This window comes from Haliotis asinina, chromosome 10 (genome assembly GCF_037392515.1).
Source record: "Haliotis asinina isolate JCU_RB_2024 chromosome 10, JCU_Hal_asi_v2, whole genome shotgun sequence".
NCBI lineage: Eukaryota > Metazoa > Mollusca > Gastropoda > Lepetellida > Haliotidae > Haliotis > Haliotis asinina.
The window spans coordinates 8597501-8624883 of record NC_090289.1 but is presented as its reverse complement, the minus strand read 5'-3'; the positions used below and the strand labels follow the sequence as shown (position 1 = coordinate 8624883).

General features: G+C 42.8%; 1 protein-coding gene across 1 annotated transcript; it reads left to right on the top strand.

The window, feature by feature from the left end:
- The first annotated feature begins 1582 nt into the window (after nt 1-1582).
- On the top strand, nt 1583-22050 carry LOC137297860 (solute carrier family 23 member 1-like). Its single transcript, XM_067829824.1, has 12 exons — nt 1583-1695; nt 8422-8695; nt 9889-10046; nt 13590-13684; nt 14898-14974; nt 15593-15774; nt 16808-16928; nt 17538-17688; nt 18135-18388; nt 19211-19484; nt 20584-20679; nt 21797-22050. Exons 1-12 carry the CDS (start codon nt 1583-1585, stop codon nt 22048-22050), a joined length of 2049 nt encoding a protein of 682 aa, XP_067685925.1.
- Nucleotides 22051-27383: the final 5333 nt, after the last annotated feature.

The window sequence follows — 27383 nt, the reverse complement described above, 5'->3', positions numbered from 1 at the left end:
GACACTGAAGAATTCTTTCTAGACATCGAGCTCCAGCAAGATAGGCAGCAACGGGACTTCTCCGTGATGTTCTACCTTGTCTGATCAGTTCACGTCTACCATTCAACCTGTAGCGGTATCGTGTCGACATGATGTTTTTTCCCGTTATTCCTCTAAAACAAAACCAAAAGAAAAACAAACTTGAAAATTAGTGTACAAAATTACACATTTTTGGGGTAAAAATGTTGCAACAAGTTTCAATAAAGTTACATTTTTTTCCTTTTTCTTTCTTTTTTTTTTTGGTTTTTTTTTTTTTTTTTTTTTTTTTTTTTTTTTTTTTGCAAAGAGGTTTGGCTTTGTGTCTAAGAGTTTATGTTTTGATCAAATGTACTACATTTAGGTTATATCTACATCACACTGACCTCATGATTTATGATGATGTGTTGGAATAGATCAAATCAGGATTGAAGCCATAGGGCCGCGACTGGATGCCATCTGACAAGAGGTATCGTTTGTCATCTTGAGGAGTCAGAGCCAATTTGGTCACTTTGATTGTGTAAAGAGTGTTGTGTATAGACCTAATTTGATGAAAGGTGGCTAAAGTTTGTTTTTGATCGAAAAGACACTCTTTGAACATTTGGTGACGAAGATGCTTTTGAATGAAAGCTGACTGAACACCTTTGGCAGTGCGTTTTTCAACACTTTCACCTGTGGTTTTGTCAAAAGTAAAACTATAGTTCTTGGGTCGAAGGCCTACAAATTCTCTGATTACTTTTCCACCCACTTCATCTTTCATGAGACCTATGGCTTTGTGTCTTTCCATTGAGTAAAGTGGATGGTCTGTGGGATAGTTTGATGTGTCAAAGAGGTGAATGTTTTCAAGCATAAAATCTTGAGGACCACGAAGAGGCACACCCACAGGAGACCACACTTGATAAAACAGACTGTCTGTGTCTGTCATGAGCACTCTGAGGTGCTTGTGAGTGTACTCCTTCAACATGACATTGTAATGAAAGTTGTACAAAAGTCGCTTTGCGTGTTCCAAGATGGTGAAACCTACAGCGACGGGTTGGTTCAAAGTCACGGATACCTTTTCCATGCTCACAACAACTAGATTTTCCGAGAAAATGTTCACACTTTTGAAATTAGCTTTGGCAGTGAACCTGCGGAGCCGTTCCTCAGTAGTGATCAATTCGATCTGTTTGTAGTTTCTCACGTTTTGTAACTGTTTGCCATAAACAGCATTAGAAAGTAATTTGAACAAGTCTTTGGAAAAGGTATCTGTGGCTTCTTTTCGCCTTTGAGTGTTGAAGTCTATGTAAGGTTTCATCCATTTGGACTGTTTGAATTTCAACACTTTGTGCACTTTTCTCAATTTCAAACCCAAACGTAAATACTGCTGCAATGTGCCAAAGTAGGTGATGTAATTTTCCTTGTCTTTCAAGGTTGAGAACAGTTTGGTTCCCGTGGGTGGCTTCTTTTGATTCTCTTTCCCTAACATACCTAACTCTGAAAGCAGTTCTTGTTGATAGGGAGACAAATGTTCAAAGGGAATGCTTTCTTTAGTGGGAGCAAGAGGGAGTGACTGATGGACGGAATGAAGATGACGTGGGTACTCCAAATCACACTGTACAATGTACCCCACGTCACCTTCAGGATCAAGCTGAAGCCAGTCAATACTGTCAATGTCATCTACCCACTCAAACTGACCTTCAGGTAATGGGCAACTCATGGCTGCACCATACAGGTTATTTATGTCAAAATAAAGTAAATGACTTTCTGACTGGGATGGGTCGAAATCGGACATGTGTTTGTTGTTGGCTTTGGCATATCTGTGGTTAATACTAGCAACACCCCCTCTCACAGAATCAGCTACGAAATTGTACATGTCAGGGTCAGTCATGAGGTCAAGTGTCACTCCTGTCATTAACAGACAGGCGTCCATGGCCATCCCTGGGAGGGTGAAATACTGACAAGGGTCTAACTTGTAATAGCTCAAGCACATGTCGCGAAAAGCTTCAAAGACATCAGTCAAAATCAAAGTATCCACGGAGACATACAACTCCATGAATTCTCTAACAGATGTGACTTTGAATGTTTCCCAAATGTGTTTGGCAAAAGCATAGTCTTCCTCGGAAATGGTTTCCTCTGTTAAAGAGGAAAAAAATTCATCTCTGCTAGGAAAGTTGGTTTGATCCAACTTGTCAAAAGTGTCCACATACTCATAAAAATAGGGAAGTTTTCTCGTCAACAAATCAACATGGTCAGGATAGTTCTTTACCAAATATTTGAATTCCGCTTGACCTTTGCTTCTCAAATTGTCGGCCAAAGTTTGCAAGCTGGTATTCAAGAATTTGAAACTGTCCAAAAAGCGAAGTTGGTCAATTTGAAACATGATGAAGTGCTCAGAATTTTGACCTATGCATGACAATTTTCGATCAGCAAATAATTCTGCTGCCTGAAGTACCAAGTGATTATCATACCGGGAGGCATTGTGACATATGACATTTATGAATTTGGACTCTTTGAAATTGACATTGCACTTATTGTGACACAGACCCCTGACTTGTCCTGTCAAATGATCGTGATCGATGTGTCTCTCTTTGGGTTGCACCATCTTTCCACACAGATAACAGTGAGTTTCCAAATCTAATGCTAAATTTTCAGAGGGTGTCAAATTCATGGGGACAGGGTTGTTCAAAATATCCATGAGTTCATCATAGTCTTGCAAAAGATGAGTCATAAAGTGTTGAGCAGCCCCTTCCCCACTATAGGTTCTCATGGGAAACGAATAGAGATCAGATTCTCTGCACACAATCTGATAGCTGTAACCACAGGGAATGTGCTCATGGACATGACGACTTCCTGTTGAGGTTGTCTCATTATGTTCTGGAGTAGCCAAGACAGACTCAAAATCTGCATAGATGACAAAGGCAACTTTTTCCATCTTACGATACTGACCCAAACCAAAAGTTCGAAAAGCTTTTTCCTTTTCCGGCATTTTGATTCGCTGAGCCTTATGATGACAGTAGGGAATGTGCTTTGTCAATGTATCTTCCGAACAAAAAGGCCACAAACATTTTCGACAAATGAATTTAGTGTTCCCGTCACCTTCTCTTCTGACCAATGCTGGCAAACTAGTGATCAGAACATAATGAGACAATGGAGGTTCATCTTCCTCCTCTACTTCTTGAGTCAATAGTAAGAGATCAACATGTCGGTCTTTGGGCACATCAGAAATAGCTGAACTGATTCGTAATGGAAAAACAACATGCTTTTGATTCTCATCTTCATCAATACCATAAACATTGACACTCACATTGTTTGCACTTTCAAATTTCGATATGTGATTGAGTTTCATGGGAAATGAAGATTGTTTCAAGTCCAAGTGGTGTATTTTGTCTTTATAGTGATGCACTTGTTCTCTGACTAGATGAGATTCAACGGGAAACAAATGAGCCAAAACGCAGTACACAAAACACATGTCGTCATCCATGTTTTTGATGTTCAACAGACACTGCTTTCTCTCTAAAAAAGTGGGAAGGGGAAGATAGGAGGACCCTCGATAAGGTTGAAACTTGACCACAGATAATTTTACACTCAAAACAGCTTCAAAATTTAAATTTGAACTGTCCCCTTCATAATTGTCCATCAGTTTCATGATGGTGTTCATGGCTTCTGTGTACAGTTCATCCAAATCGCCAGTGTCAGTGGCTGGGGACATTTTAGTTCGAAAGTAAGGTTCAGTGAATGATGTTTCACCATCAGCATCCATTTTGTTGAATCGAAATTGTGTGCAAAGTCCCCATTTGATGGATGATTTTGCTTCAATTTCGTTTTTCAAATGTTGGTCAATGTCAGGTTGAATTTTCAGAAAATAGAAGAAAGGATCGTTTCCTTCTTCCCCCTCAGGTGTAAAGTCAAATTCCCTCACATCCCCATTCAATGCTTGTCTTGAACAAGATTGAGAAGTGTCAGTGTTTGTTTTTTTGCGCTTAGTCGAGCCAGCCCCACTTTGTTCATGATTAGAATGAGAGAGTTTTCTGTGTTTGTTTAAGTCTTTCACAGAAGCAAAGGTTTCTGCACATATGTGACATGTAAAAGATTGACTAGATGAAGAAGGCTGAGAATAATCTTTGTGATGAATTCGTGTATGTCTGTGTAGATTATCTTTGCGTGAAAAGGATGTGTGACAAAATTCACAGTCAAAACGTCTTGAAGATGACCCACAGTTTTTTTGGTGTCTCGTGAGTGAATATTTTAGTCCAAATGTTTTTTGACAAAACTCACAGGTAAAAGAAGAGGATTTATCTTGATTAGACATTTTAAAAAATTATCCTCCAAAGAAAATATTTTAAAAAAACCAAAAACCAAAAGCAAATTAATATCAAGGCTCTTCTCAATATGCTTCCTTGTCTGAAATGTAAAAGAGAAAATTGGTTCTGGTATCATTTTTTTTTTTTTTTTTTAGACTTTGTAATATAAAGTGTATAGAGAAATGTGTAAATGTAAATTTTCTTTACTTTGTTGCAGGTGATAAAATAAATGATGAAATAACAAAAAGAAATATGGTCACTTACCTTAATTACTAAAAATAAAATCCTCAACACAAAGAATTTTCCAAAGAAATTATAAAGGATTCTTTCCTCTCTCACTGATCACCAGAAAATGAAGACTTGCAGAAAGTTTGTGTCATTTAAAAGGTTCCAGACACATGTCCGAGGTTAGAGCACTGTACTCTTGATACTCAGATGACTCACGGGTACTGGAATGTGTGAGGTAACTCGAACAAATAACCAGCAGATGGAACCATAATGCAAACATACTCTCGTGACATGGGTGTATTTCCTGTTCAGATTTTGAGTCAACAAGGCAGTGACTCGGACAAATAAGCAGCAGATGGAATAACACAAAGATACTCTCACTGTGTTTCCTGTGAAAATGGTCTAATAAAAGACAACACCTGTGTCAACAACAAAGTGAGTTGAATACAATACACAATTGAATGTTTGTACTCTTGAGACTTGTGTGTACTTCCTGTTCAGACTCGTTTGACGTCAGAAAACATCTGTGTCAAAAAGGGAGTGACTGAAACAAATAACCAGTAGCTGGAACCATAATGCAAACACACTCTCGTGAACCATCTATATTTCCTGATCAGATGTTGTGCCAACGAGGGAGTGACTTGAAGAAATTATCAGTTGATGGAATACAAATTCTAATCCACTGAAGATAAAGGGTTCCAAATGGTTTGCAGACTTAGGCGTACCCATTTTAGTGTACATTTTCAAAATTGAAAGGTCACCAATGATGCAAAGAATAGGCACCTGCAAGCACTCAATAGGAGGATATGGTGGACATTGCAACTATTTTGATTAAAGCGTGGACTTGATCTCTAATTCCAATTTCTAAAAGGTTATTGTCATGGGTGGGTATTCAGTGCAAAAGACCAACGCCTTGTTGATACAGGTGACAATAATCAAATCATGGACCCGCATTTTGTTGTCACAGATGGTAGTCATTTACCTATATCTTCGGTGACTTGTTGACACAGGTGGTACCTATTTAATTCAATGTTCACATCTTGTTGACACAGGTGGCACCTATTCAGTGCAACGTCTACGCCTTTGTTGACACAGGTGTTTGCTATTTCCTGCTTTTGTTGACATAAGGTCACTTCGTACACTAATGACGTCATCGAGTCACGTGACTCAGTGACGTCACAGTCACGTGACTTGTTTTAGCCAATCAAAAGCTCGCAAAATGAGGAGGAGGCAAAACTTTCATTAATATTACCCTACTGACATGGAATTTAGTGGTTCAATGAATGGTTTAATATAAATCAGTCTGAGACCTCCATCTTCACATTTTCGTGTGAAGAGTGATTCGTTATATATATATATAGCCCTTTGTGTCGCTCAGTAGAAACTTGACAAAAATGAGTGCTCAGTTAAGTATTCGATATCATTTAAGGTGACGTCTATAATTTCGACATTATTTCGAATCATAATCCCTAGTACTGCAACAACGAGCAAAACAAATATAGTGAAATTGAGTCTCCTTGTCTGCAACATCTTTCGTTTTGCAAAAGTGGATAAATGCCCGTTTTGTATAATACTGGAAGTTATGTTTGATATTAGAATATTAACCCATTTCTGTAAATGTTCCCACAGCCATAAGTATTCATAGCCATCATGATACACACTTCAGAAAGCGTGTCAAATGCTTTTTCCAAACCAATCAGTACTAATAAATATTTTTCATTTAAAACATATCAAATTATTTCATGCCTTAAAAACGAGAATTCAAAGAGTATTGACATTTGTTAAATATCATTTAAAGTAGATTAATGCTACATATATTCCATGACTATTTCGATCGCTTTGATTTCAACTGTGAAGATGGAACTGCCATGAAACTTATGATACTAAGATCTTTTGTTAACTCCACATACAGTAGCTCTTGAAACCTTGCCACCATCCTTTGAGCAACTGTGAAAATTAAACTACGAGTGTTATAATTTAGCACGTAAATGTACATATTCCTGTCCATAGACCAGCTGATATGTTGAAAATTTTGTAAAGTTAGCGAGTGAAAGATTTACATGAGGCCTGGCTATTTAGTTAACAGTTTCGCCAAGTGTAGGTTTCAGTTTGTCTGGGAATAACTGAATTGGGTCTGGAATATTTCCGAAAGTATCAGGTTTCCATGGCGCGGAACAAAGAGTTTGAACTAGTGGGAGTTTGCTTTTGTAAATTTCCATCTTGTCCAATTTCGTTCACCAGTAGGGGTGATAGCCTGAAGTAGTTTAGGAAAATGGTCGCTTCCACATAAGCAATCAGGGCGGTGGGGTAGCGCAGTGGTTAAAGCTTTCGCTCCTCCTGTCGAAGAGTCGGGTTCGATTCCCAACATGGGTACTATGTGTGACGCCCATTTCTGGTGTCCCATGTTGTGCTGTTGCTAGAACATTGCTAAACGCCGTGTCAAACCTCACACACATACGTCTTCACGCAGAAAACAGTCTTACTCCTTTAGTAGACTGGTATCTGTAAGAGTCAGATCCAACGAGGAATAAGTTCCCGTGGCAGGATGTAAATACGTGTGGGAGCAGTCATTTAGGACCAACACATCCTCTTATAGGGCTATGCCCGTTTAGATAACCCATGATGACAGGGTGTGTGGGGAGCTGATCATATGAAGCTTGTAGATCCGTCTGCTCTGAAACAGTGTTAAGGCAATGTGAAATGTTAGCACCTCAACAGCTTGAAGACTGTCGGTTAGTGGAACAACACTATGAGTAACATCCTGTCTTATCCAGAGGGAGGAACCTCCAGTTACTTTTTCACCCAGAGGTGAAAAGGTGGTAATGCAAAATAAAATAAAATGAAATGAAATGAAATGAAATGAAATGAAATGAAATGAAATGAAATATTTTCTGATACCACATTTTTCTGGTGGTTCTGGTTCGCTCGTCATGCCGAAGACACGCTTTGATTCCGCACATGCATGAGGACAGTGTGAAGCCCATTTCTGGTATCCCCAGAGGTGATATTTCTGAAGTATTGGCGGCGTAAAACTAAAATCACTCACTCACTGGTGTTTCTTGGTTTCACATCGCGAACTTTCACGAAGAGGGGCGGTGGGGAGGACTAGTGGTTAAAGTGTTCAATCGTCACCCCTGAGACCTGGGATCGGGTTCCCACAGTGGGTACAACTATGTGAAGCCCGTTTCTGGTGTCCCCGCCGTGATATTGCTGGAATATTTGCTAAATGTGACGTAAAACTAAACTCACTGACGCACTCACCTATTTTGCGCATATCGATTTTTTCCAACTTGTTCCCCCCGTCCCCCAAGGCTTCTAACCAGCGGATATGATTATAATACTTTTACAGCTGTGAGCGTACCGGATTTACAAGGAAGTGTCTACATAAGAGATTTCCCCTTATCAGGTTTCACCATGTACATGCATTCAGGTGTATATGCCACAAATATCTACCTTATAGTACCCGAATGGTAGTTTACACTTGAATAAAAACTATCCTACAAATAGGTATTACAAGAAAAAAGAGTTCTGCCGACTACTCAAACACCTTAAACTTTCTGTAAGTAACGCTCGGGTAATTTCATATGTCAAAGGGGATTTTATGTATGCGAGGGCATTGTAATGGGGTCGGGAGATCGGGGTTGTGTTGTGGACAGTCTAACCTTGTTTTCGTTTGGAAATTTGATCAAATCGTTCTGGTGAAAGAAAACCGTCTTGCAACGGGCATGCAAAAGACGACATCTGCACAGGTTTCAGGTGAGATCTGAATGAAATTCATTTAAAAAAATCAGATGTATCCATGATGGTTTAAACTATATTTTCCCTGTAATTCTTATGTTCGAAAGTATATTAACCAGAGTGTATCGACCGAACGCACTGTATTCTCTTGCCTGTGAAGGGCATCTCGTCTCACAAGAACACAGCAAGACTTCGTTGACGGTATGGAGCACGCTAATGCCGCTTTTAGCGACAGCGATGGCAACATCACAAGTCTAAAACAACGCCAAAACGTCAAAAGCGACGTGTATGGAGTATGTTGTGCCTCGTCCGGAGACGTTCCCACCCAGGCGTCGTTGGGGGAGGATGGCAACGCCCATGTGAACAACGCTGGACTGGAGTACAGAGTAGAGGATGTTCCCCCACCCCATTTGTGCCTCGTCTTCGGTTTACAGGTAAGTTTAGAACGAATCGAATAATCAAATCGAAATCCAGAATCAATTTACTTCTTATTTTATGTCTTCGCGTTATGCATGCTGATGTTACAGGCGTTATCCAAATGCTTTATATACAAAGATCCTCTTCATCAATACTGTAAACCGTTATTGTGAGTTAACGTTAAGGCTCAGAACAGAACTGTACAATTTTAGACCGTGGGTTCACGCCAAGGTTATAAAGTTTCGTAGATGCCGAATTATAAAACAGTTTTCATTCTTCGGAGAATTTAACTATTATAAAATTGTTATAACTGGCACACATAGTTTTTCAAATCTTCAATCAAGGCTAACTCACCTGAATGACTTCATCCCTACCTCGATAAGACATAGCTTTTAAAATTACTTTCAAGCATAGTAAGTGACCCGTGTTACACGTAGCGTGTAGTTACGTAAATAGCGTTAATGGCTGTTGATTGTCCAAATTACTGTATACCATACAGTAATACGGAGGTTATGAAATGTAGTTTTATATTCTTTGATTTTTTACACTCGAATCATTCCACGAGTGCATTGTAGGACAGATCTCGCACATGTAAACATGTGTTCATCGTGATCATCACCATGGATACCTACAGCCCATGCCCTTGTCCCCCAACAAGACAACCATATTTGGTTGGTGCACAAGCGAAGGTGATACCAACCTACCACATTGCCTTCTCAGAATCTCCTGGCTTTAAAAACAGTTATAATTAGCGAAGGAAGCAAACTTCTTGCCTTGATCGGCATAACCCTTTGACTCATAAAAAATAAAATAAAAAAAAAAAAATAAATAAATGAAAAAAATTTAAAAAAATGATGATACTCGCTCATTTAAAAAAAATCATTCACTGATTGTCATGTAAAACCATATCTGTACAAGAATGACTCTGGAATGTTTAGTACTGAATATAATGGCGATTATGAACTTTCAAAAAGTCCTTTTTTTGCGCCTTACACGATTCACGGTCAATAGCGAATGTAAGTCCCACAGCCAACATTTTCTTCCTCATACCCCCTGTCAACTTCCCGATCCTCTGATTTTTCTGCACACGACGACTAGTCATTTCCCGGATATTCTTCAGTGGGTCAGGATCGACGCTCATTCAATCATGAGATATGTCAGGGGTTGCCTAAGTAGGTTCTTTATGTATAATTTTTCCATTTCCATGAAGCAAGTGCTGTTGAGCATCAGCTCGTCTATCTCCATCCCCCTTGTGGTGTCCAGCAACATCTGTGCCGGGGACATGGAACTGGTCAAGTCAGAGATCATGTCCACCTTCCTCTTCATGTGCGGCGTGTGTACCATCCTGCAGTGTGTCATCGGTGTGAGGTGAGGGCGTGTGTAGCATCCTGCAGTTTGTCATCGGTGTGAGGTGAGACCGTGTGTACCATAATGCAGTGTGTCGTCGGTGTGAGGTGAGGGCGTGTGTAGCATCCTGCAGTGTGTCATCGGTGTGAGGTGAGGGCGTGTGTAGCATCCTGCAGTTTGTCATCGGTGTGAGGTGAGGCCGTGTGTACCATAATGCAGTGTGTCGTCGGTGTGAGGTGAGGGCGTATGTGCCATCCTGCAGTGTGAGGTGTGGGCGTGTGTACCATAATGCAGTGTGTCGTCGGTGTGAGGTGATGGCGTGTGTACCATCCTGCAGTGTGTCGTCGGTGTGAGGTGATGGCGTGTGTAGCATCCTACAGTGTGTCGTCGGTGTGAGGTGTGGGTGTGTGTACCATCCTTCAGTGTGTCGTCGGTGTGAGGTGAGGGCGTGTGTAGCATCCTGCAGTGTGTCGTCGGTGTGAGGTGATGGCGTGTGTAGCATCCTGCAGTGTGTCGTCGGTGTGAAGTGAGGGTGTGTGTACCATCTTGCAGTGTGTCATCGGTGTGAGGTGTGGGCGTGTGTAGCATCCTGCAGTGTGTCGTCGGTGTGAGGTGAGGGCGTGTGTAGCATCCTGCAGTGTGTCATCGGTGTCAAGTGAGAGCGTGTGTAGCATCCTGCAGTGTGTCGTCGGTGTGAGGTGAGGATGTGTGTAGCATCCTGCAGTGTGAGGTGTGGGCGTGTGTACCATAATGCAGTGTGTCGTCGGTGTGAGGTGATGGCGTGTGTACCATCCTGCAGTGTGTCGTCGGTGTGAGGTGATGGCGTGTGTAGCATCCTTCAGTGTGTCATCGGTGTCAAGTGAGGGCGTGTGTAGCATCCTGCAGTGTGTCGTCGGTGTGAGGTGAGGGCGTGTGTAGCATCCTGCAGTGTGTCGTCGGTGTGAGGTGAGGGCGTGTGTAGCATCCTGCAGTGTGTCATCGGTGTCAAGTGAGGGCGTGTGTACCATAATGCAGAGTGTCGTCGGTGTGAGGTGAGGGCGTGTGTAGCATCCTTCAGTGTGAGGTGATGGCGTGTGTAGCATCCTTCAGTGTGAGGTGATGGCGTGTGTAGCATCCTTCAGTGTGAGGTGATGGCGTGTGTATCATCCTTCAGTGTGAGGTGATGGCGTGTGTAGCATCCTTCAGTGTGTCGTCGGTGTGAGGTGTGGGCGTATGTGCCATCATGCAGTGTGAGGTGAGGGCGTGTGTAGCATCCTTCAGTGTGTCGTCGGTGTGAGGTGTGGGCGTGTGTACCATTCTGCAGTGTGTCGTCGGTGTGAGGTGTGGGTGTGTGTACCATCCTTCAGTGTGTCGTCGCTGTGAGGTGATGGCGTGTGTAGCATCCTGCAGTGTGTCGTCGGTGTGAGGTGAGGGTGTGTGTACCATCTTGCAGTGTGTCATCGGTGTGAGGTGTGGGCGTGTGTAGCATCCTGCAGTGTGTCGTCTGTGTGAGGTGTGGGCGTATGTGCCATCCTGCAGTGTGTCGTCGGTGTGAGGTGTGGGCGTGTGTACCATTCTGCAGTGTGTCGTCGGTGTGAGGTGTGGGTGTGTGTACCATCCTTCAGTGTGTCGTCGGTGTGAGGTGAGGGCGTGTGTAGCATCCTGCAGTGTGTCGTCGGTGTGAGGTGAGGGCGTGTGTAGCATCCTGCAGTGTGTCATCGGTGTCAAGTGAGGGCGTGTGTACCATAATGCAGAGTGTCGTCGGTGTGAGGTGAGGGCGTGTGTAGCATCCTTCAGTGTGAGGTGATGGCGTGTGTAGCATCCTTCAGTGTGAGGTGATGGCGTGTGTAGCATCCTTCAGTGTGAGGTGATGGCGTGTGTATCATCCTTCAGTGTGAGGTGATGGCGTGTGTAGCATCCTTCAGTGTGTCGTCGGTGTGAGGTGTGGGCGTATGTGCCATCATGCAGTGTGAGGTGAGGGCGTGTGTAGCATCCTTCAGTGTGTCGTCGGTGTGAGGTGTGGGCGTGTGTACCATTCTGCAGTGTGTCGTCGGTGTGAGGTGTGGGTGTGTGTACCATCCTTCAGTGTGTCGTCGCTGTGAGGTGATGGCGTGTGTAGCATCCTGCAGTGTGTCGTCGGTGTGAGGTGAGGGTGTGTGTACCATCTTGCAGTGTGTCATCGGTGTGAGGTGTGGGCGTGTGTAGCATCCTGCAGTGTGTCGTCTGTGTGAGGTGTGGGCGTATGTGCCATCCTGCAGTGTGTCGTCGGTGTGAGGTGTGGGCGTGTGTACCATTCTGCAGTGTGTCGTCGGTGTGAGGTGTGGGTGTGTGTACCATCCTTCAGTGTGTCGTCGGTGTGAGGTGAGGGCGTGTGTAGCATCCTGCAGTGTGTCGTCGGTGTGAGGTGAGGGCGTGTGTAGCATCCTGCAGTGTGTCGTCGGTGTGAGGTGATGGCGTGTGTAGCATCCTGCAGTGTGTCGTCGGTGTGAGGTGTGGGCATGTGTACCATTCTGCAGTGTGTCGTCGGTGTGAGGTGTGGGTGTGTGTACCATCCTTCAGTGTGTCGTCGGTGTGAGGTGAGGGCGTGTGTAGCATCCTGCAGTGTGTCGTCGGTGTGAGGTGAGGGCGTGTGTAGCATCCTGCAGTGTGTCGTCGGTGTGAGGTGATGGCGTGTGTAGCATCCTGCAGTGTGTCGTCGGTGTGAAGTGAGGGTGTGTGTACCATCTTGCAGTGTGTCGTCGGTGTGAGGTGAGAGCATGTGTAGCATCCTGCAGTGTGTCGTCGGTGTGAGGTGTGGGCGTGTGTACCATTCTGCAGTGTGTCGTCGGTGTGAGGTGTGGGTGTGTGTACCATCCTTCAGTGTGTCGTCGGTGTGAGGTGAGGGCGTGTGTAGCATCCTGCAGTGTGTCGTCGGTGTGAGGTGAGGGCGTGTGTAGCATCCTGCAGTGTGTCGTCGGTGTGAGGTGATGGCGTGTGTAGCATCCTGCAGTGTGTCGTCGGTGTGAAGTGAGGGTGTGTGTACCATCTTGCAGTGTGTCGTCGGTGTGAGGTGAGAGCATGTGTAGCATCCTGCAGTGTGTCGTCGGTGTGAGGTGTGGGCGTATGTGCCATCCTGCAGTGTGAGGTGAGGGCGTGTGTAGCATCCTTCAGTGTGTCGTCGGTGTGGGGTGATGGCGTGTGTAGCATCCTGCAGTGTGTCGTCGGTGTGGGGTGATGGCGTGTGTAGCATCCTGCAGTGTGTCGTCGGTGTGGGGTGATGGCGTGTGTAGCATCCTGCAGTGTGTCATCGGTGTGAGGCGTGGGCGTGTGTGCCATCCTGCAGTGTGTTGTCGGTGTGAGGTAATGGCATGTGTGTGAGGTGATGGCATGTGTGTGAGGTGATGGCATGTGTGTGAGGTGATGGCATGTGTGTGAGGTGATGGCTTAAGAATCATACCTTTAATCTGAGTGTTAACAGTTTCTGAGAAATACTTGTATGCACTCACTTATCACAAACTTCATTCAGACATGCTTCACAGAGTATCTGTGAATGATGTTCAGACAGTTGACACCATGTGTTCCCATCATCTCACGGTATGTTTGAAGGCTGCCGATAATTCAAGGTGGATGTCACAAGTTTCTGCCGGCCATTGCTGCTCTTATGGCACTAGAACGATGGAAGTGTCCGGATCTTGGACCAGGTAACATCGACTCATTGTTATACAAGCTTGGACACATCAAGAAATATTTTGTTACTAAATCTACATTTCACGAAAACTAACCGGCCATCTAAGTTTAAAAAAACCCCAATTCATATTTTGTTGGTCTGTAATCTTAGAGTACGACACACATACACCAAAGTTAAGAATTCGAAATTCGATCTTTGACTCTCAAGCATAGTTATTCCCAGTTCTGTTTTGACGTGTATTCAGAAAACAATTCCACAAGAGCCAGAGGAAAGATGACACGCGGCAAATAAGAAAAAAAAAAGAAAGAAAAATGTGCTGAGTTGCCGATGCTAAACGAACCCTTGGTGAAGAATGTGTTCAGGATGTGATCATTATTAGAATATACATGATGACCCGAGAGTCAAGATTGACCTCACTAGGTCTCAAGCCTTTAAATATTCCGAATCAAGTCTCATATTAGTACACCAACTTCTAAATGCCTTTGAAGAAATTTAAGGATGAGATAGTCCGTCTTTTCGACCTAGGATATATAAGCATGGACTGAGGTGAATATTCGTTTGATTAGCATTCCTAGGCACGGTGTAGGTCAAAGTTCAATGGTGGATTATGATGACCCACACTTCTTGTCAATGGAGAACGCATGTGTTGATCCTTCCGGGATCTATAAAATATTTTATTCTAGTTTCTAACTTTTTGAGTGTCTTCAAAGGTCGGAACGCGAGAGGGAATGCTACTTTTTATTCGAATACTTTCGATGGGACTGAGAGACACCACCTGGGTCCCGTTTCACAAAACGCTCGTAGCCTAAGACCTCGTAAGTTTTCTCGTAGCCATTGTGCCTCCTATACTGTAACACAGGAGCTATGGATGCTACGAGAAAAGTTACGAGATCTTAGGCTTACGAGAGTTTCGTGAAACGGGCCCCTGATTAGTAAAGAAATGCATAAAACTCGACGAGTAGTTTCATAATTGTATTACGTTAAATTGTTAAATGTTTATATCATCTTGTAGCTTGATAAGGGACCGTTCAAATTCTATGGCATTTGATGTCCTAAAACTAGCGATTGACTGAGACGGAGCCCTCATTAACATATAAAAAAATCTCTCAATTCTGGTGTATGTACAAATGCAAATTTAAATGTAATGACATACTGTATCATTTGTGTTTTGAGAGCAGAAAATGATTGTGTTTGCTTAATTTTATTCTTCATTCTGTTTGTATTAGGTGGACAGGTATTGAACGCTGATGGATCAAATTCGTCATTATCCAGGACTGATGTGTGGCAAATGCGGATGAGAGAGGTAAAGGTCATTTCATGGGTACCCCAATCGAGTGAGTGAGTGAGTGGGCGAGTGAGCGAGCGAGTGAGCGAGTGAGCGAGTGAGTGAGCGAATATGGTTTTACGCCTCTTTTAACAACATTCCAGCAATATCACGGCGGGGGGCAGCAGAAACGGGCTTCACACATTGTAGCCATGAGTGGAATCGAACCCGGGTCCTCAGCATGACGAGGGATAGTTTCACAATTTGACTACCCCACCCCACCCCATCATACACCAATCGAAAGTTAAGTCAGTGAACCCCACAGATAACTCGACATCGACGTTTAGCTTTGAATGTAACCGCATCGCGATGCCTTTTAAAAAAATCATCACAAATTTCATGCTATTATATTACTGCAGTGACTACATCCAGCTACATATGGCATTCGAACATAATTTGGAACCCCATTCAACATCACGTGTCCACCCAACTATTATATTTTGTCCTTTGCTCCTGCAGTGTCGGTTGATGAGGATCACCAATATCCTGGTATCTGCATCGCATGATGTAGTCAATACATTTACTGTTATAATGTATGATAAATGATATATAATGGCATATGAGAGATGATACGTAGTGTGTTTTCTTGATATACAGATTCAGGGCGGTATAATGCTTGCCTCCCTTGTCCAAGTTTTCGTTGGCTGCACGGGATTGCTGGGAATCTTGCTGCAGTTCCTGGGACCAGTCACCATTGTTCCCACCATCAGTCTCGTGGGACTGTCTTTGACTGGGGTGGCGCTGAACTTCTGCCAGAAACACTGGGGGATAACGGTTTTGTAAGTCACTGGGACTGGTTTCTTCTTTGCAACATTCGGGTGAGTTTACGCCACTTTTAGCAATATTTCAGCACTATCACGGCGGAGAACACCAGGAATGGGCTTCACACACTGTACCCATGTGGGGAATCGAACCCGATATTCGGCGTGGCGATTCAACGATTTAACTACAAAGGCAATCGGTCACTCCGAACTACATTTGGACGCATATTGTAACGTGCCGGAAGTAGTATTCGGTAACTGTGAATATATTTTTGTATTTTATGAGTAAGACATAAGAAATTTTAAGTTATCTGAAGTTGCAAACTAGGCACCGATTATATTTCGATACAAAATAGATGTGAAGAGAAACGGAAGGTGAAAAAATTTTCCAGGTCAATAGTGAGTGAGTGAGTTAAGTTTTAGCAATATTCCAGCAATATCATGGCGGGGGATACCAGAAATGAGCCTCACACATCGTACCCAAGTGGATAGTCGAACCTGGGTCTTCGGCGTGACTAGCGAAAGCTTTAACCACTGCGCTACCCCACCACCCTGATTGCTTATGTGGAAGCGACCATTTTCCTAAACTACTTCAGGCTATCACCCCTACTGGTGAACGAAATTGGACAAGATGGAAATTTACAAAAGCAAACTCCCACTAGTTCAAACTCTTTGTTCAGCGCCATGGAAACCTGATTCTTTCGGAAATATTCCAGACCCAATTCAGTTATTCTCAGACAAACTGTAACCTACACTTGGCGAAACTGTTAACTAAATAGCCCCTCCAGGTGAAATATTCACAGTGTGCAAACTAATATGAATGATTAACCAAAACCCTTTTCGAACAAGCTGTGTTCAACGAAATTGTCTCAATTACGTTTGGGTATTTTATTTCATCCATGTTTATATTTCCTCTCAAATAGTAACTGGAATGACTCGGTTGTACATAAATATATAGGCGGCACTATTATATGTCTCCTGGTGTAAGTAACAGGATTTGTCACAATAGATGCTTTGTGTTTATTTGACGTAATTTGTAATATTTCTGCAGAACTGTCGGCCTCGTTTTCCTCTTTGCCCTCTACATGAGAAACATCCGGGTCCCATTTCCATCCTACACACGTGACAAGGGGTGTCACATGACCAGATATCCCATATTCAAACTCTTGCCAGTAAGTAGTAACTATGCCTAGACCTGTTGTCTCTTCCTAAATAAAGTAAGCATCCATTTGCTACGTCAAATCATGCAGACCCCATAACCATTGTTTACAATTTCAAAATATAGAATTATGGATTTTGGACAATTGCGTTTTCGATGATTTATGTTTACTTTATCGATCACTAATTCATTATCGATCACTAATTCGTTATCGATCACTAATTCGTGAAATGCTTATTTCATTACACTACTACCAAACATGATCATATGTTATCACACACGGCATCACAGCTCTACAGAGCTCTTTTTTAACTCACATTCGTACAGAGCATCTCGGCAGCAGTTCTGAAATTCTGTTCATTTTGAATAAAAAGAATGTAAGCAATTTTATTGGATCATTTATATTGTGTCTTGAATGCTGGTTGTACATTGCTATATTGCAGTAGAACCTCTGAAACCCTTGCCCCTTGTGGTGCACAAGGATGTTCATGAGAAGAATGCACCTGTTTTATGTATACTGGCGCTTTAGTGGTAAGGTCCTTACGTTTGTTCAGTTACAATGTTTATTAACATATAATTTCTCGTTCTGGGGGAAGTGACATTGTTAAATATAATTCTGCAGGTATTTCTAGCAGTGGTGATAGCTTGGTCATTCTGCGCTATCCTAACCGCAGCCAACGTCTTCCCCACGGAAGGAGAAGCCAGGTTCGCCAGGACTGATGTAAAGATGGCCGTAGTGGACAGTGCCAGCTGGTTGTTCTTCCCATATCCAGGTACAATCACGGGTCAAGGCATTGGCAATACCGCTGTGCGTGCGTGCGTGCGTGCGTGCGTGCGTGCGTGCGTGCGTGCGTGCGTGCGTGCGTGCGTGCGTGCGTGCGTGCGTGCGTGCGTGCTAAATGCGTACGTTCGCTCGTCGCGCCAACGCCCCAGGTTCGATTTTCAACATTGTTTCAATGTGTGAAGCCGAATTCAGGTGTTCCCTGCCGTGATATTGATGGAATATTTCTCAAATCGGCGTAAAACCCTCCCCCTTCATGACATATACTATTCATTACTAGAATAATAACGCATATCTTTATGGCAAATTCTTCTGCTTTGATGTTTACGTCGTATTGACGTTCCTTCTGCCTAAGGGGACTATTATATTGCTACCGAAGAATTATGTAAACACTATTGAAAACCCAAGTTCCAATCCTAAATTGCTTGTCTCTTCCAGGGCAGTGGGGCATGCCGACAATAACAATTGCAAGCTTCATGGCAATGTTTGCTGCGACCATCACCTCCATTATTGAGTCTGTTGGTGATTACTACGCATGCGCAAGAATCTCTGGAGAGGTTCAACCACCTGCGCATGCGATTAACCGCGGTATTGCAATGGAAGGGTTTGGCAGTCTCATTTCCGGTGCTGTTGGGTCTGGAGGCGCAACGACATCGTATAGCCAAAACGTCGGAGCCATAGGTTTCACAAAGGTTGGTTATCGACTGGCATCATAAATATAAAAAACATTGTATCATGACATACACGAACACTTGCTTAAATACACGTGGTACTGAAATAGGCAGCTGTTGGAGATGGGAGTCTATATGTAATATGCTATCAGTTGCGCATGAGCATGGCGCAGCAGAGGTCGCGAACCAGTCCCGAATTCTTTGCTATCATCCGGGCACTCACGGAAAACAACAATAACAAAAGCAACAACCAGTCCACGGAAATTGCTTTGGACCAGTTCCCCTTTATTATATTGTTTTTTTTTCAAACACGTGTTTATAGGTATTAAAGGTCATAAATTATATTGTTGTGTGTGGAAAAAAGCAATAATTATATTGAAAAAACATGGATTTCACAATAATATGGGAACCGTGGAGCAGTTCAATCCTGCATGTCTATTGCTGTGTCAGAGTGTGTGCGTTGTACTACATACGTTCCTACCAGTTGTACTAATCTATACTGGGCTCGCTGTTCGTGTCAGAACATTTTGGTCGTTCTTCGATATTCTGCTCCATAAACTTAAGCTCTTAGAGGATTTTACATAGGATGTAAGGACCGAAATACTGCCTTTAACTATGCAGAAGTGCCAAAGGATATTACATTTTGGCATATTATAAATGCACATATAAACTAAACTCATTCACTATTAACTTAAATATGATACATCAACGCCGACAACAAATGGTGTCAAATATCTGCGAAAGAACCTCATGCATATGATGGGTATCTGAAAGGTCGCGAAGTGTTCGTAAAGGTGTCGACGTGCTTGACTGTAGACTCCTGATCATCAGTAATCATTGTAGGTTGCTAGCAGGGCGGCCTTTGTCACAGCCGGACTGATCTTCCTGTTGTCGGGACTGATTGGCAAGGTAGGGGCGGTGCTGACGATGATGCCGGACCCAGTCCTCGGGGGAATCGTTGTCATTAGTTTCGGCATGGTGACGGCAGTTGGCTTGTCAACGTTGTCCTATATTGACCTTTCCTCAGGACGCAATCTGTGCATCATCGGGTCGTCTTTACTCATTGGCTTGATGGTCCCCCAGTTCTTCAATAACAACCCACAGGCTATAAACACAGGTAAATTGAGAGTAAGCCACATGCTTCAAACACAGGTAAACAATGCACGGTTTAGCGAGGGCGGGTCCCATGGGTAAATATTAAGCCACGGGCTAAAACCACAGGTGCTTCAACAGCCATTCACAGGCATTAAACGAAAGGTATTCTAACTGTAAACCACAGTTTGTAAACACACGTGTTTCCACATTCGTGAACAGATATTACACATGAGTATTTCAACACCAAGTCAAAGGCTTTAAACACAGAAAAGGGGCGTCAAAAGTTAATAAAAAATTACAGATCTTAATAACGAGAATAGCTGTGTCTCCCTTCGGACAGGTGGAGCCTGGACTGTCAGCTCAGGTCAAATATTTATGAAACTTTGAGACGGATACAGCACCAATGCCTGCGCAATACTGTATACATATATATATGTCCTTGGAGTGCTATCATAGCCGACTAAAATCTGATCCTCTACTCGAACTCCCCAGGGGGCCCGTTTCATAAAGCTATCTTCGCTTTAACATCCCTCATCCATCATAAAGTCTATGTTAAACTATTGGAGTTGCGGCAGTAGTCGTGGTACAGTTGCTTTGTGAAACGGGCCCAAGACCTTGATATCCGAAGCTCACATAGCGCTAAGATAGTCGTAAGTGCCATTCTACCATGACTTCAGTAAATACTGGATTGTGATTGGCTAATCAAAGTCATCCAGAGGTATATAATCACGTTATATACGTCTGATTTTCAAACACTTCATGTACTTGTTTAAAATCTGAATAACACGGTAATGGTAGAATGGAGATAAATGTATTGTGTTGGAAAATCAGCGGTATATAACGCTACGCGTTCGGTTTAAAATCAAATTTAGAGCTATTATAATTTCGTTATATACCTCTGATTTCCCAACACAGTATGTTTATCTCCTAATTCATTAACATTAACTTACGAGTATCTTAGCGCTAAGAGAGCTTCGAGAATCTAGGCCCAGGGCTCGACACTTTTATCAAGGAACCTATACTAGACTGCATTTATTCAGTGCCTTGTGTCCTCGCCGATGTAGGTATAGGATGTAGGATTGTGTTCCGTTTATCCAGTGAAACATCTCTTTTTGATACAGGGAACGAGGACTTGGACCAGGTTCTTACCGTTCTGCTGAGGACGTCGATGTTTGTGGGTGGCATGCTCGCCTTCTTCCTGGACAACACTGTACCAGGTGGGTCACTGAACTCATACGCCGGGCGTTTAATCCGATTCATGAAACATACAGTGCTAAAAGCGCGGTATCTCTTCGCCTTTGTATATATCTCGGGCGGTGAGGCAGTCTGGTGGTTACAGCTCACCCCACATGGGCACAATGTATGAGGCCCATGTCCGTGATTTTGAGGGAATATTGCTAAAAGCGGCGTAAAACTATCTCACTTACTCACATCTCGAGTGGTCATCCCCAAACGGGACTCACTGCTCAATTTTTTGAGTGTCTAACTGTTCACTGGACTTATATAGCAATGTATAACTGCAAACCTCTTCTGACTTATGACGTAGTGCTAGCTCACTGATCATCAGATACCGTGATGTGGGTGGTGACGGTGGTGTGACCTTGTGGTTAAAGCGTTCTCTCGTCACACCCTCACATGGGTAAAATGTGTGAAGCCCATTTCTGGTGTCCCCCGCCGTGATATTGCTGGAAGATTGCTAAAGGCGGCGTGAAACTAAATTCACTCACTCGCTCCACGTTGCTTGTTTAAGATGTTTATCCCATTCGGGCACAATATGACGACTCCGTCCATATTTTACCCCATAAAGGCAATGTGGCGGCCATCTTTTGACATGACACATCCACAACGTACGAAATCGCCGACCCGGAGGCCCAGCGCATGTTGTTATTGCATCGGGCCGACAGCTTCAAATATCTGCAGGTCCTTGTGGCCTTCAGTGAATTATCTGTCTTTTTCACAACTGGAATCTTTCCCATGATCCATCATGTTACGACAGCTTAGTTTCACTTCTCATATTTCGGCGCTCGGGAATGTCAGCACCAGTCTTAAACAAGTACAAGTTTTACTCCATGGGCTTCTCGATCAGGTTTCGGAGAAACAATGTGAAACTGTATACAGTGTAGTCTTTTTTGTTTTTATTGATTTGACTTAAACAAAATGGGGCTGCGGATTTCATTCTGGGCCTGTAGAATTTAAAGCCTGCAGGTGGCAGCAGGCAAACTCTATAACCAGGTTATGAAATACCGAGCCTGCCCTCATGACTGACCCTTCATCACTTGTCTCATCACCATGACAAATGCGTCCTCCTGACAACCTGGTTGTCACTTGTTGCAGGCACGGATGAGGAGAGGGGAATCCTAGAATGGCGGAAAAAGGCAGACGACAATTCCCTCGGTGGCAATCGCACCAGCATCTACGACATTCCCCTCATCACACCTTTTCTGAGGAAATGTGGATGTTCGCGTTACGTCCCCTTCTTGCCGACCTTTAACTTTCGAGTTACCTCCCCTGTGAAGTACGCGATGAAGAAGCTTCAACGAAACCGCAAACAACAACCAGCCGAGACAATAGAAGACACAAAACTGTAACATGCCATGTCATAATACTTTCCTCCAACATGACATACAAATTATTCTAGTTAATTATCTAATGAATGATGTGTGTCATAAGTTGAATTTTATTCCTTTTTAAAACTAAATAATACTCTCACTGTATGATCTGACTAGTGGTCGATATTGTGACCGCCCGATCACCTCGGTTGCTTCCTACGACCACCACTGTTCAGTGGTGCAGCAATGTCTTGCTACACCGAGGATTGCCGTGCTAAATCACACGCAATCTTAATTTGGCGTTCTGACCAAATAAGCATAGATCTATTCCCTGTATCCTCTTTAAAAAATCTATAGGTAACTACTAGGTGTAATTTGGGTCCAGACGAACGCTTGTTACAAGCGTACTGTAAGCAGTTCTGGTTCTTAGAATAATTTTATAATTATTCATTATGAAAAAAATGAACATAATGATATGAATATAACCCCTTTACTTCATTAAATACGGACCCGTGAAGGTCCCAGGGTAGAATAGGCCTTCAGCAACCCATGCTTGCCACAAACGGCGACTATGCTTGTCGTAAGAGGCGACTAACGGGATCGGGTGGTCAGGCTCACTGACTTGGTTGACACAAGTCATCGGTTCCCAATCGCGCAGATCGATGCTCATGTTGTTGGTCACACCATTGTCTGGTCCAGACTCGATTATTTACAGACCGCCACCATATAGCTGGAATTGCTGAGTGCGGCGTAAAACTAAACTCACTCACTCATTTAACACGAATTTAACAAGCATAATCAGTTCAGGTTAACGTTGACGTCAAGTGTGAGAAACACAGGTTTGTATACGTGGCGCGTGTTAATGTCAGTGTTGACATGCATTAGTCAGACTACTGCTGCATACTTGGAATAGAAAACACATCCATCATGCATTGCACTAAGCCGAAAATGGAAAGAATGGAGGTCGCACTTTTAGGAGTCGTCATTTATGACGACGCGACAGATTGCTAGAGCAACCTCATAGGACCGTTTGAACAAAACGACCTCAGCGCTGGAGCTGTCTTAAGGCTATTTTTAAGTATGGATTTATGCGATCGAGGAAAGGTAAAGATATATTTGTGCAAGAGTACACTGAACCCATCATTTTTTAAAAATGAAAGAACAGTTTGGTAGTTTAATGAACAAGAAGGGGTTACGACCTGATTTAAATGTTTTGAACTGATCATTGGGGCGGTACGTTAAAGCGTTCGCCCGTCTCACAGAAGACTCGGTTTCGATTGCCCACATGGGGACAATGTGTAAAGTCCATTTTTGTGTCCCCCGCCGTGATATTGCTGGAATATTGCTAAAAGCGGTGTAAAACTATACGCATTCACTCACTCATTCATTAACTGATTTGCACCTAAAGAACAACCATAATATAATACTCAACTTTTGGTAGGGATAATAGGATATTATAATACTCTATCTTTATGGTTGTAACAAGAGTTATTTTAACTAACGTTTGACAGAGATAATTTGACATATAATATAATACTCACCATTTGACATGGATAATTTGACGTATAATACTCCACTCACAGCCAGATTAATTTTCACGTACGTTTGACAAGGATAATTTGGCATATGATTACTAACATGTGAAAGGTATAATCAGATAGATAATACTCCACTTTTAATAATCATAACCAGATACATAATACACGTTTGATATGTACATAATCAGATATGCCAAATTATTTCAATATATTTAAATGTGTACTTGTTATATTTTGCAAAATTCAATCGTTTGTGTGTGATGGAAAGATAAAAAAAATCCCATAAAGAGTATGTTCCAACTTCAGTATTAGAGAGTCCAGCAGTTAAATGTTACAAAAAATAAAAACGCATAACGTCCTTTAGAAAGGTCATAGAGTTTACGTTTCGTCGAGAAGAAGGAAGGACTTAGTGACCCTGTTCTTGTGTTGTGGTTATTTTATTATTACAGATAGGATTTGTCACTATATTTTTGTTGATTTATAACTATATTTATTTTGTATTATATTATCTATTATATGACTATATTAGATTATATTAGTTTTTAAGCATAGACAAGCATTTCAATGTGCACAATGAGTTTGATATTTGTAATAAAATTCATATTATTACAAACTGTTCGTATTACATGTGCGTATCTATTTCGCAGAAATAGGGTCTGTTGGTGTTGTTATTAGTCAGGTAGTCTACGGTGGCACGTGCTGTGTGGGGCCGGGCGTTGTCCTGTTGGAAGAGATGCCGTTGACGGTAAACAAGGTGAAGGACGTGCGGACGCAGAATCTGCGAGTGTATGAGATCGCTCCCCACACCATAAGAATCTGTCCACTTGCCTCGCGCAGTTAGGAGCTAAACGTTCATGACGTCGTCTATAGACACGGTCTCTACCATCACGTCTCCTGAGGAGCTAAAGGAATTCATTGTTATACCATATGCGCCTCCAGTTTGCCAGGTTCCATGGCAGCACCGTGTGACACCATCTCACTCATCGACGTTGATGTAGCCGTGTCAAGGAGGGGGCCACTTTTGGACGTTTGGCACGTATTCCTACCTCTCGGAGACGGTACCGGATTGTCTGATCGGACACTCTTCAGGCTCCAAACTGTTCTTGTTCTGTGTCCCGGGCGGTACGATGGCGGTCATGTAGGTGGGTTATCCGGATGTACCGATCTTGGGCAGGTGTGATGACTCTTGGTCTTCCTGATCTTGGACGGTCATCTATCGCATTTATTTGACGAAATCTATCCCACTATCGAGATATTGTGGTGGGATGAACGTTGAAGATCCTTGCTACCTCACTCTTTGATTCGCGAACTTGCAATCGTCCAATTGCCTGATTTCGAACGGCAGCGTTGAGACGTCCGATTTTCGTGTACTTTCAAAGATCGTGGATAAAATTGTGAGATTCATTTGGGTTCTTTTTATAGTCACATGCTGTTTTGCACGTGAGAAACAATTATTGTGCCTGATATTCGTGCTGCATGACATTCACCCACATCATGACAATCCTGATTAATAAAACCGTTCAAAATCATTTTTGGTTGCGTTTGGTCAAGCATGATCTTCTAAAACGTTCCAGAAACAATGTGCAGCCCTAAAATATGTTTGAGTTTACATATGTGTACAAAATTGTAAGTATCATTTATGAATTTCATTTTGCGTTTTTTTGTTTTTGAAGAGTGTATATTTCTGAAAGGGACAACCAGTGAAGATCCCGGTTAGAATTGGTCCTCAGTGCCCCATGTTTGTCGTAAGAGGCGACTAACGGTATCGGTTTGTCTGGCTCGCTGAGTTGGTTGACACATGTGATGGTATCCCATTTGCGTAGATCGATGCTCATGCTGCTGATCACGGGATTGTCTGACCCAGACTCGATTACTTACAGACCACCGACATACAGCTGGAATATTCATCAGTGCGGCATAAAACAAGTACAAATAAGTACAAATTCTACTAGTTTTGTTGGGTTGAGAACCATCGAACCAACACCCTCTGAGTAAGGCATCGAATTGCCAGCACACAATGTCTTACATTTGACCACTTTCTAAATGGCATTGTGTAATCAAAGCAAACACACCTGCGTCTAGAGTGATGCAAGATGCTCAGTCCTCTCTATTTCATTTTGTATTTTGGGTCTGTCAATACATCAGAATTCTACATTAGCCGTTTCTAGGGATACCGTATCCCTTCATCCCATAACAGTCTTTTCTTCTGTTAACACCATTTTTCGGAAAGGAAAGGTTTCATCCTATGTGTGGTCAATGTGATTTTACGAGCGCTTCTTACTCTCCTTTAACCTTTAGATTCCGGTTGGCAGACCGAAAAGAACGATGATATATATAATGACAGCTGTTTAGTTTTCCACCGCACTCAGCAATATTCCAGTTATGTGGCCGCGATCTGTAAATAATCGAGTCTGGACCAGAAAAGTGATTAACAGCATGAGCATCGATCTGAGCAATTGGGAACCGATGACGTGTCAATTACGTCTGCGAGCCTGACCACCCGATCCCGTCAGTCGCCTCTTACGACAAGCATAGTCGCTTCTTACGACAAGCATAGTCACCTTTTGTGGCAAGCATGGGTTGCTGAAGACCAATTCTACCCCGGGTCTTCACGGGTCGTAGATATGAAGAATGGGGTACACAAAGTGCGGCAAGACGAATGGTAAATGTAATATTAGTTTTAATGTCGATGATCGACTACTTGAACCGTTAGAGGGGCGGTGGGGTAGCGTAGTGGTTAAGGTGTTCGCTCGTCACGCCGAAGACCCGGGTTCGATTCCCCACATGGGTACAATGTGTGAAGCCCACTTTCTGGTGTCCCCCGCCGTGATATTGCTGGAATATTGCTAAAAGCGGCGTAAAACTTAACTCACTCACTCATTGAACTGTTAGGCTACAGCACCTATTCGCATTACTAAGTGATCAAGATACAGGTACACTTATTTTTAACAATATATATTTGGAAAGGACATTAATACAGCAAATTCTGTATTAAACTATTATGTAGTACTTTTAGTTTTACCAAATGTATGAAGAAGACTATATGCATATTAACGAACTAGTACGAAGAAATAGTTTTGGACGTAGAAAGTTCGTTAAAGCACCTTTGGTTTTTAGGTGTCCCGACCTTCCACCCCAACCCGAGCACACACTGGGACTTGGGACCGTTAGCACGGTTACTCGGGTACAGTAGGTACAGAGATGTACCCGGGGACCCACTGGACAATCCCAATCCATGGTAAGACGCTAAATATTTGTTTTTATCCCTAATGTTCACTATGACTCGAAGACTATAAGTCGCTAATGTTCGAATCGGAGACACGGGCAAGTGGGGATTAGACACAGACAGATGAACAATTATTACACATTGATAGTAATGTGTATATGTCAAATTAAACGCATTGCGGGATTCACTGAAGTAAATGAATGCCATATTATACACCAAAGGAGTGATAAAAGAGTCCGGGCCAAACAAAAAAGACCTTATATTATGAGCGGCGCCCAAGGTTGTTCAAATTGATAAATCAAGCTGCAAGTCGCCTATATCTGATGATGTTGGAAATTGGTTGAAATCTTACAATTGATGATTGCTTCAATACCAACAAAGAATCATCGAAAAAAATGGTTAACGATGTTTTTCAGATTTTCCAAATATCCAGGTTGTTCTTGCAGGTACGTTTAACATGATGCATCCTGTCACTTTAAAGTGATGACTGATATATCATGAACGTAACCTTCCTGAAGTCTCCATGAAATGTTCAGTCATGACTTTTCAGTGAGTGAAGAGAGTTTTCTAAGAACAAAACATGTTTCCAGACCCTGACATCTTCGAAG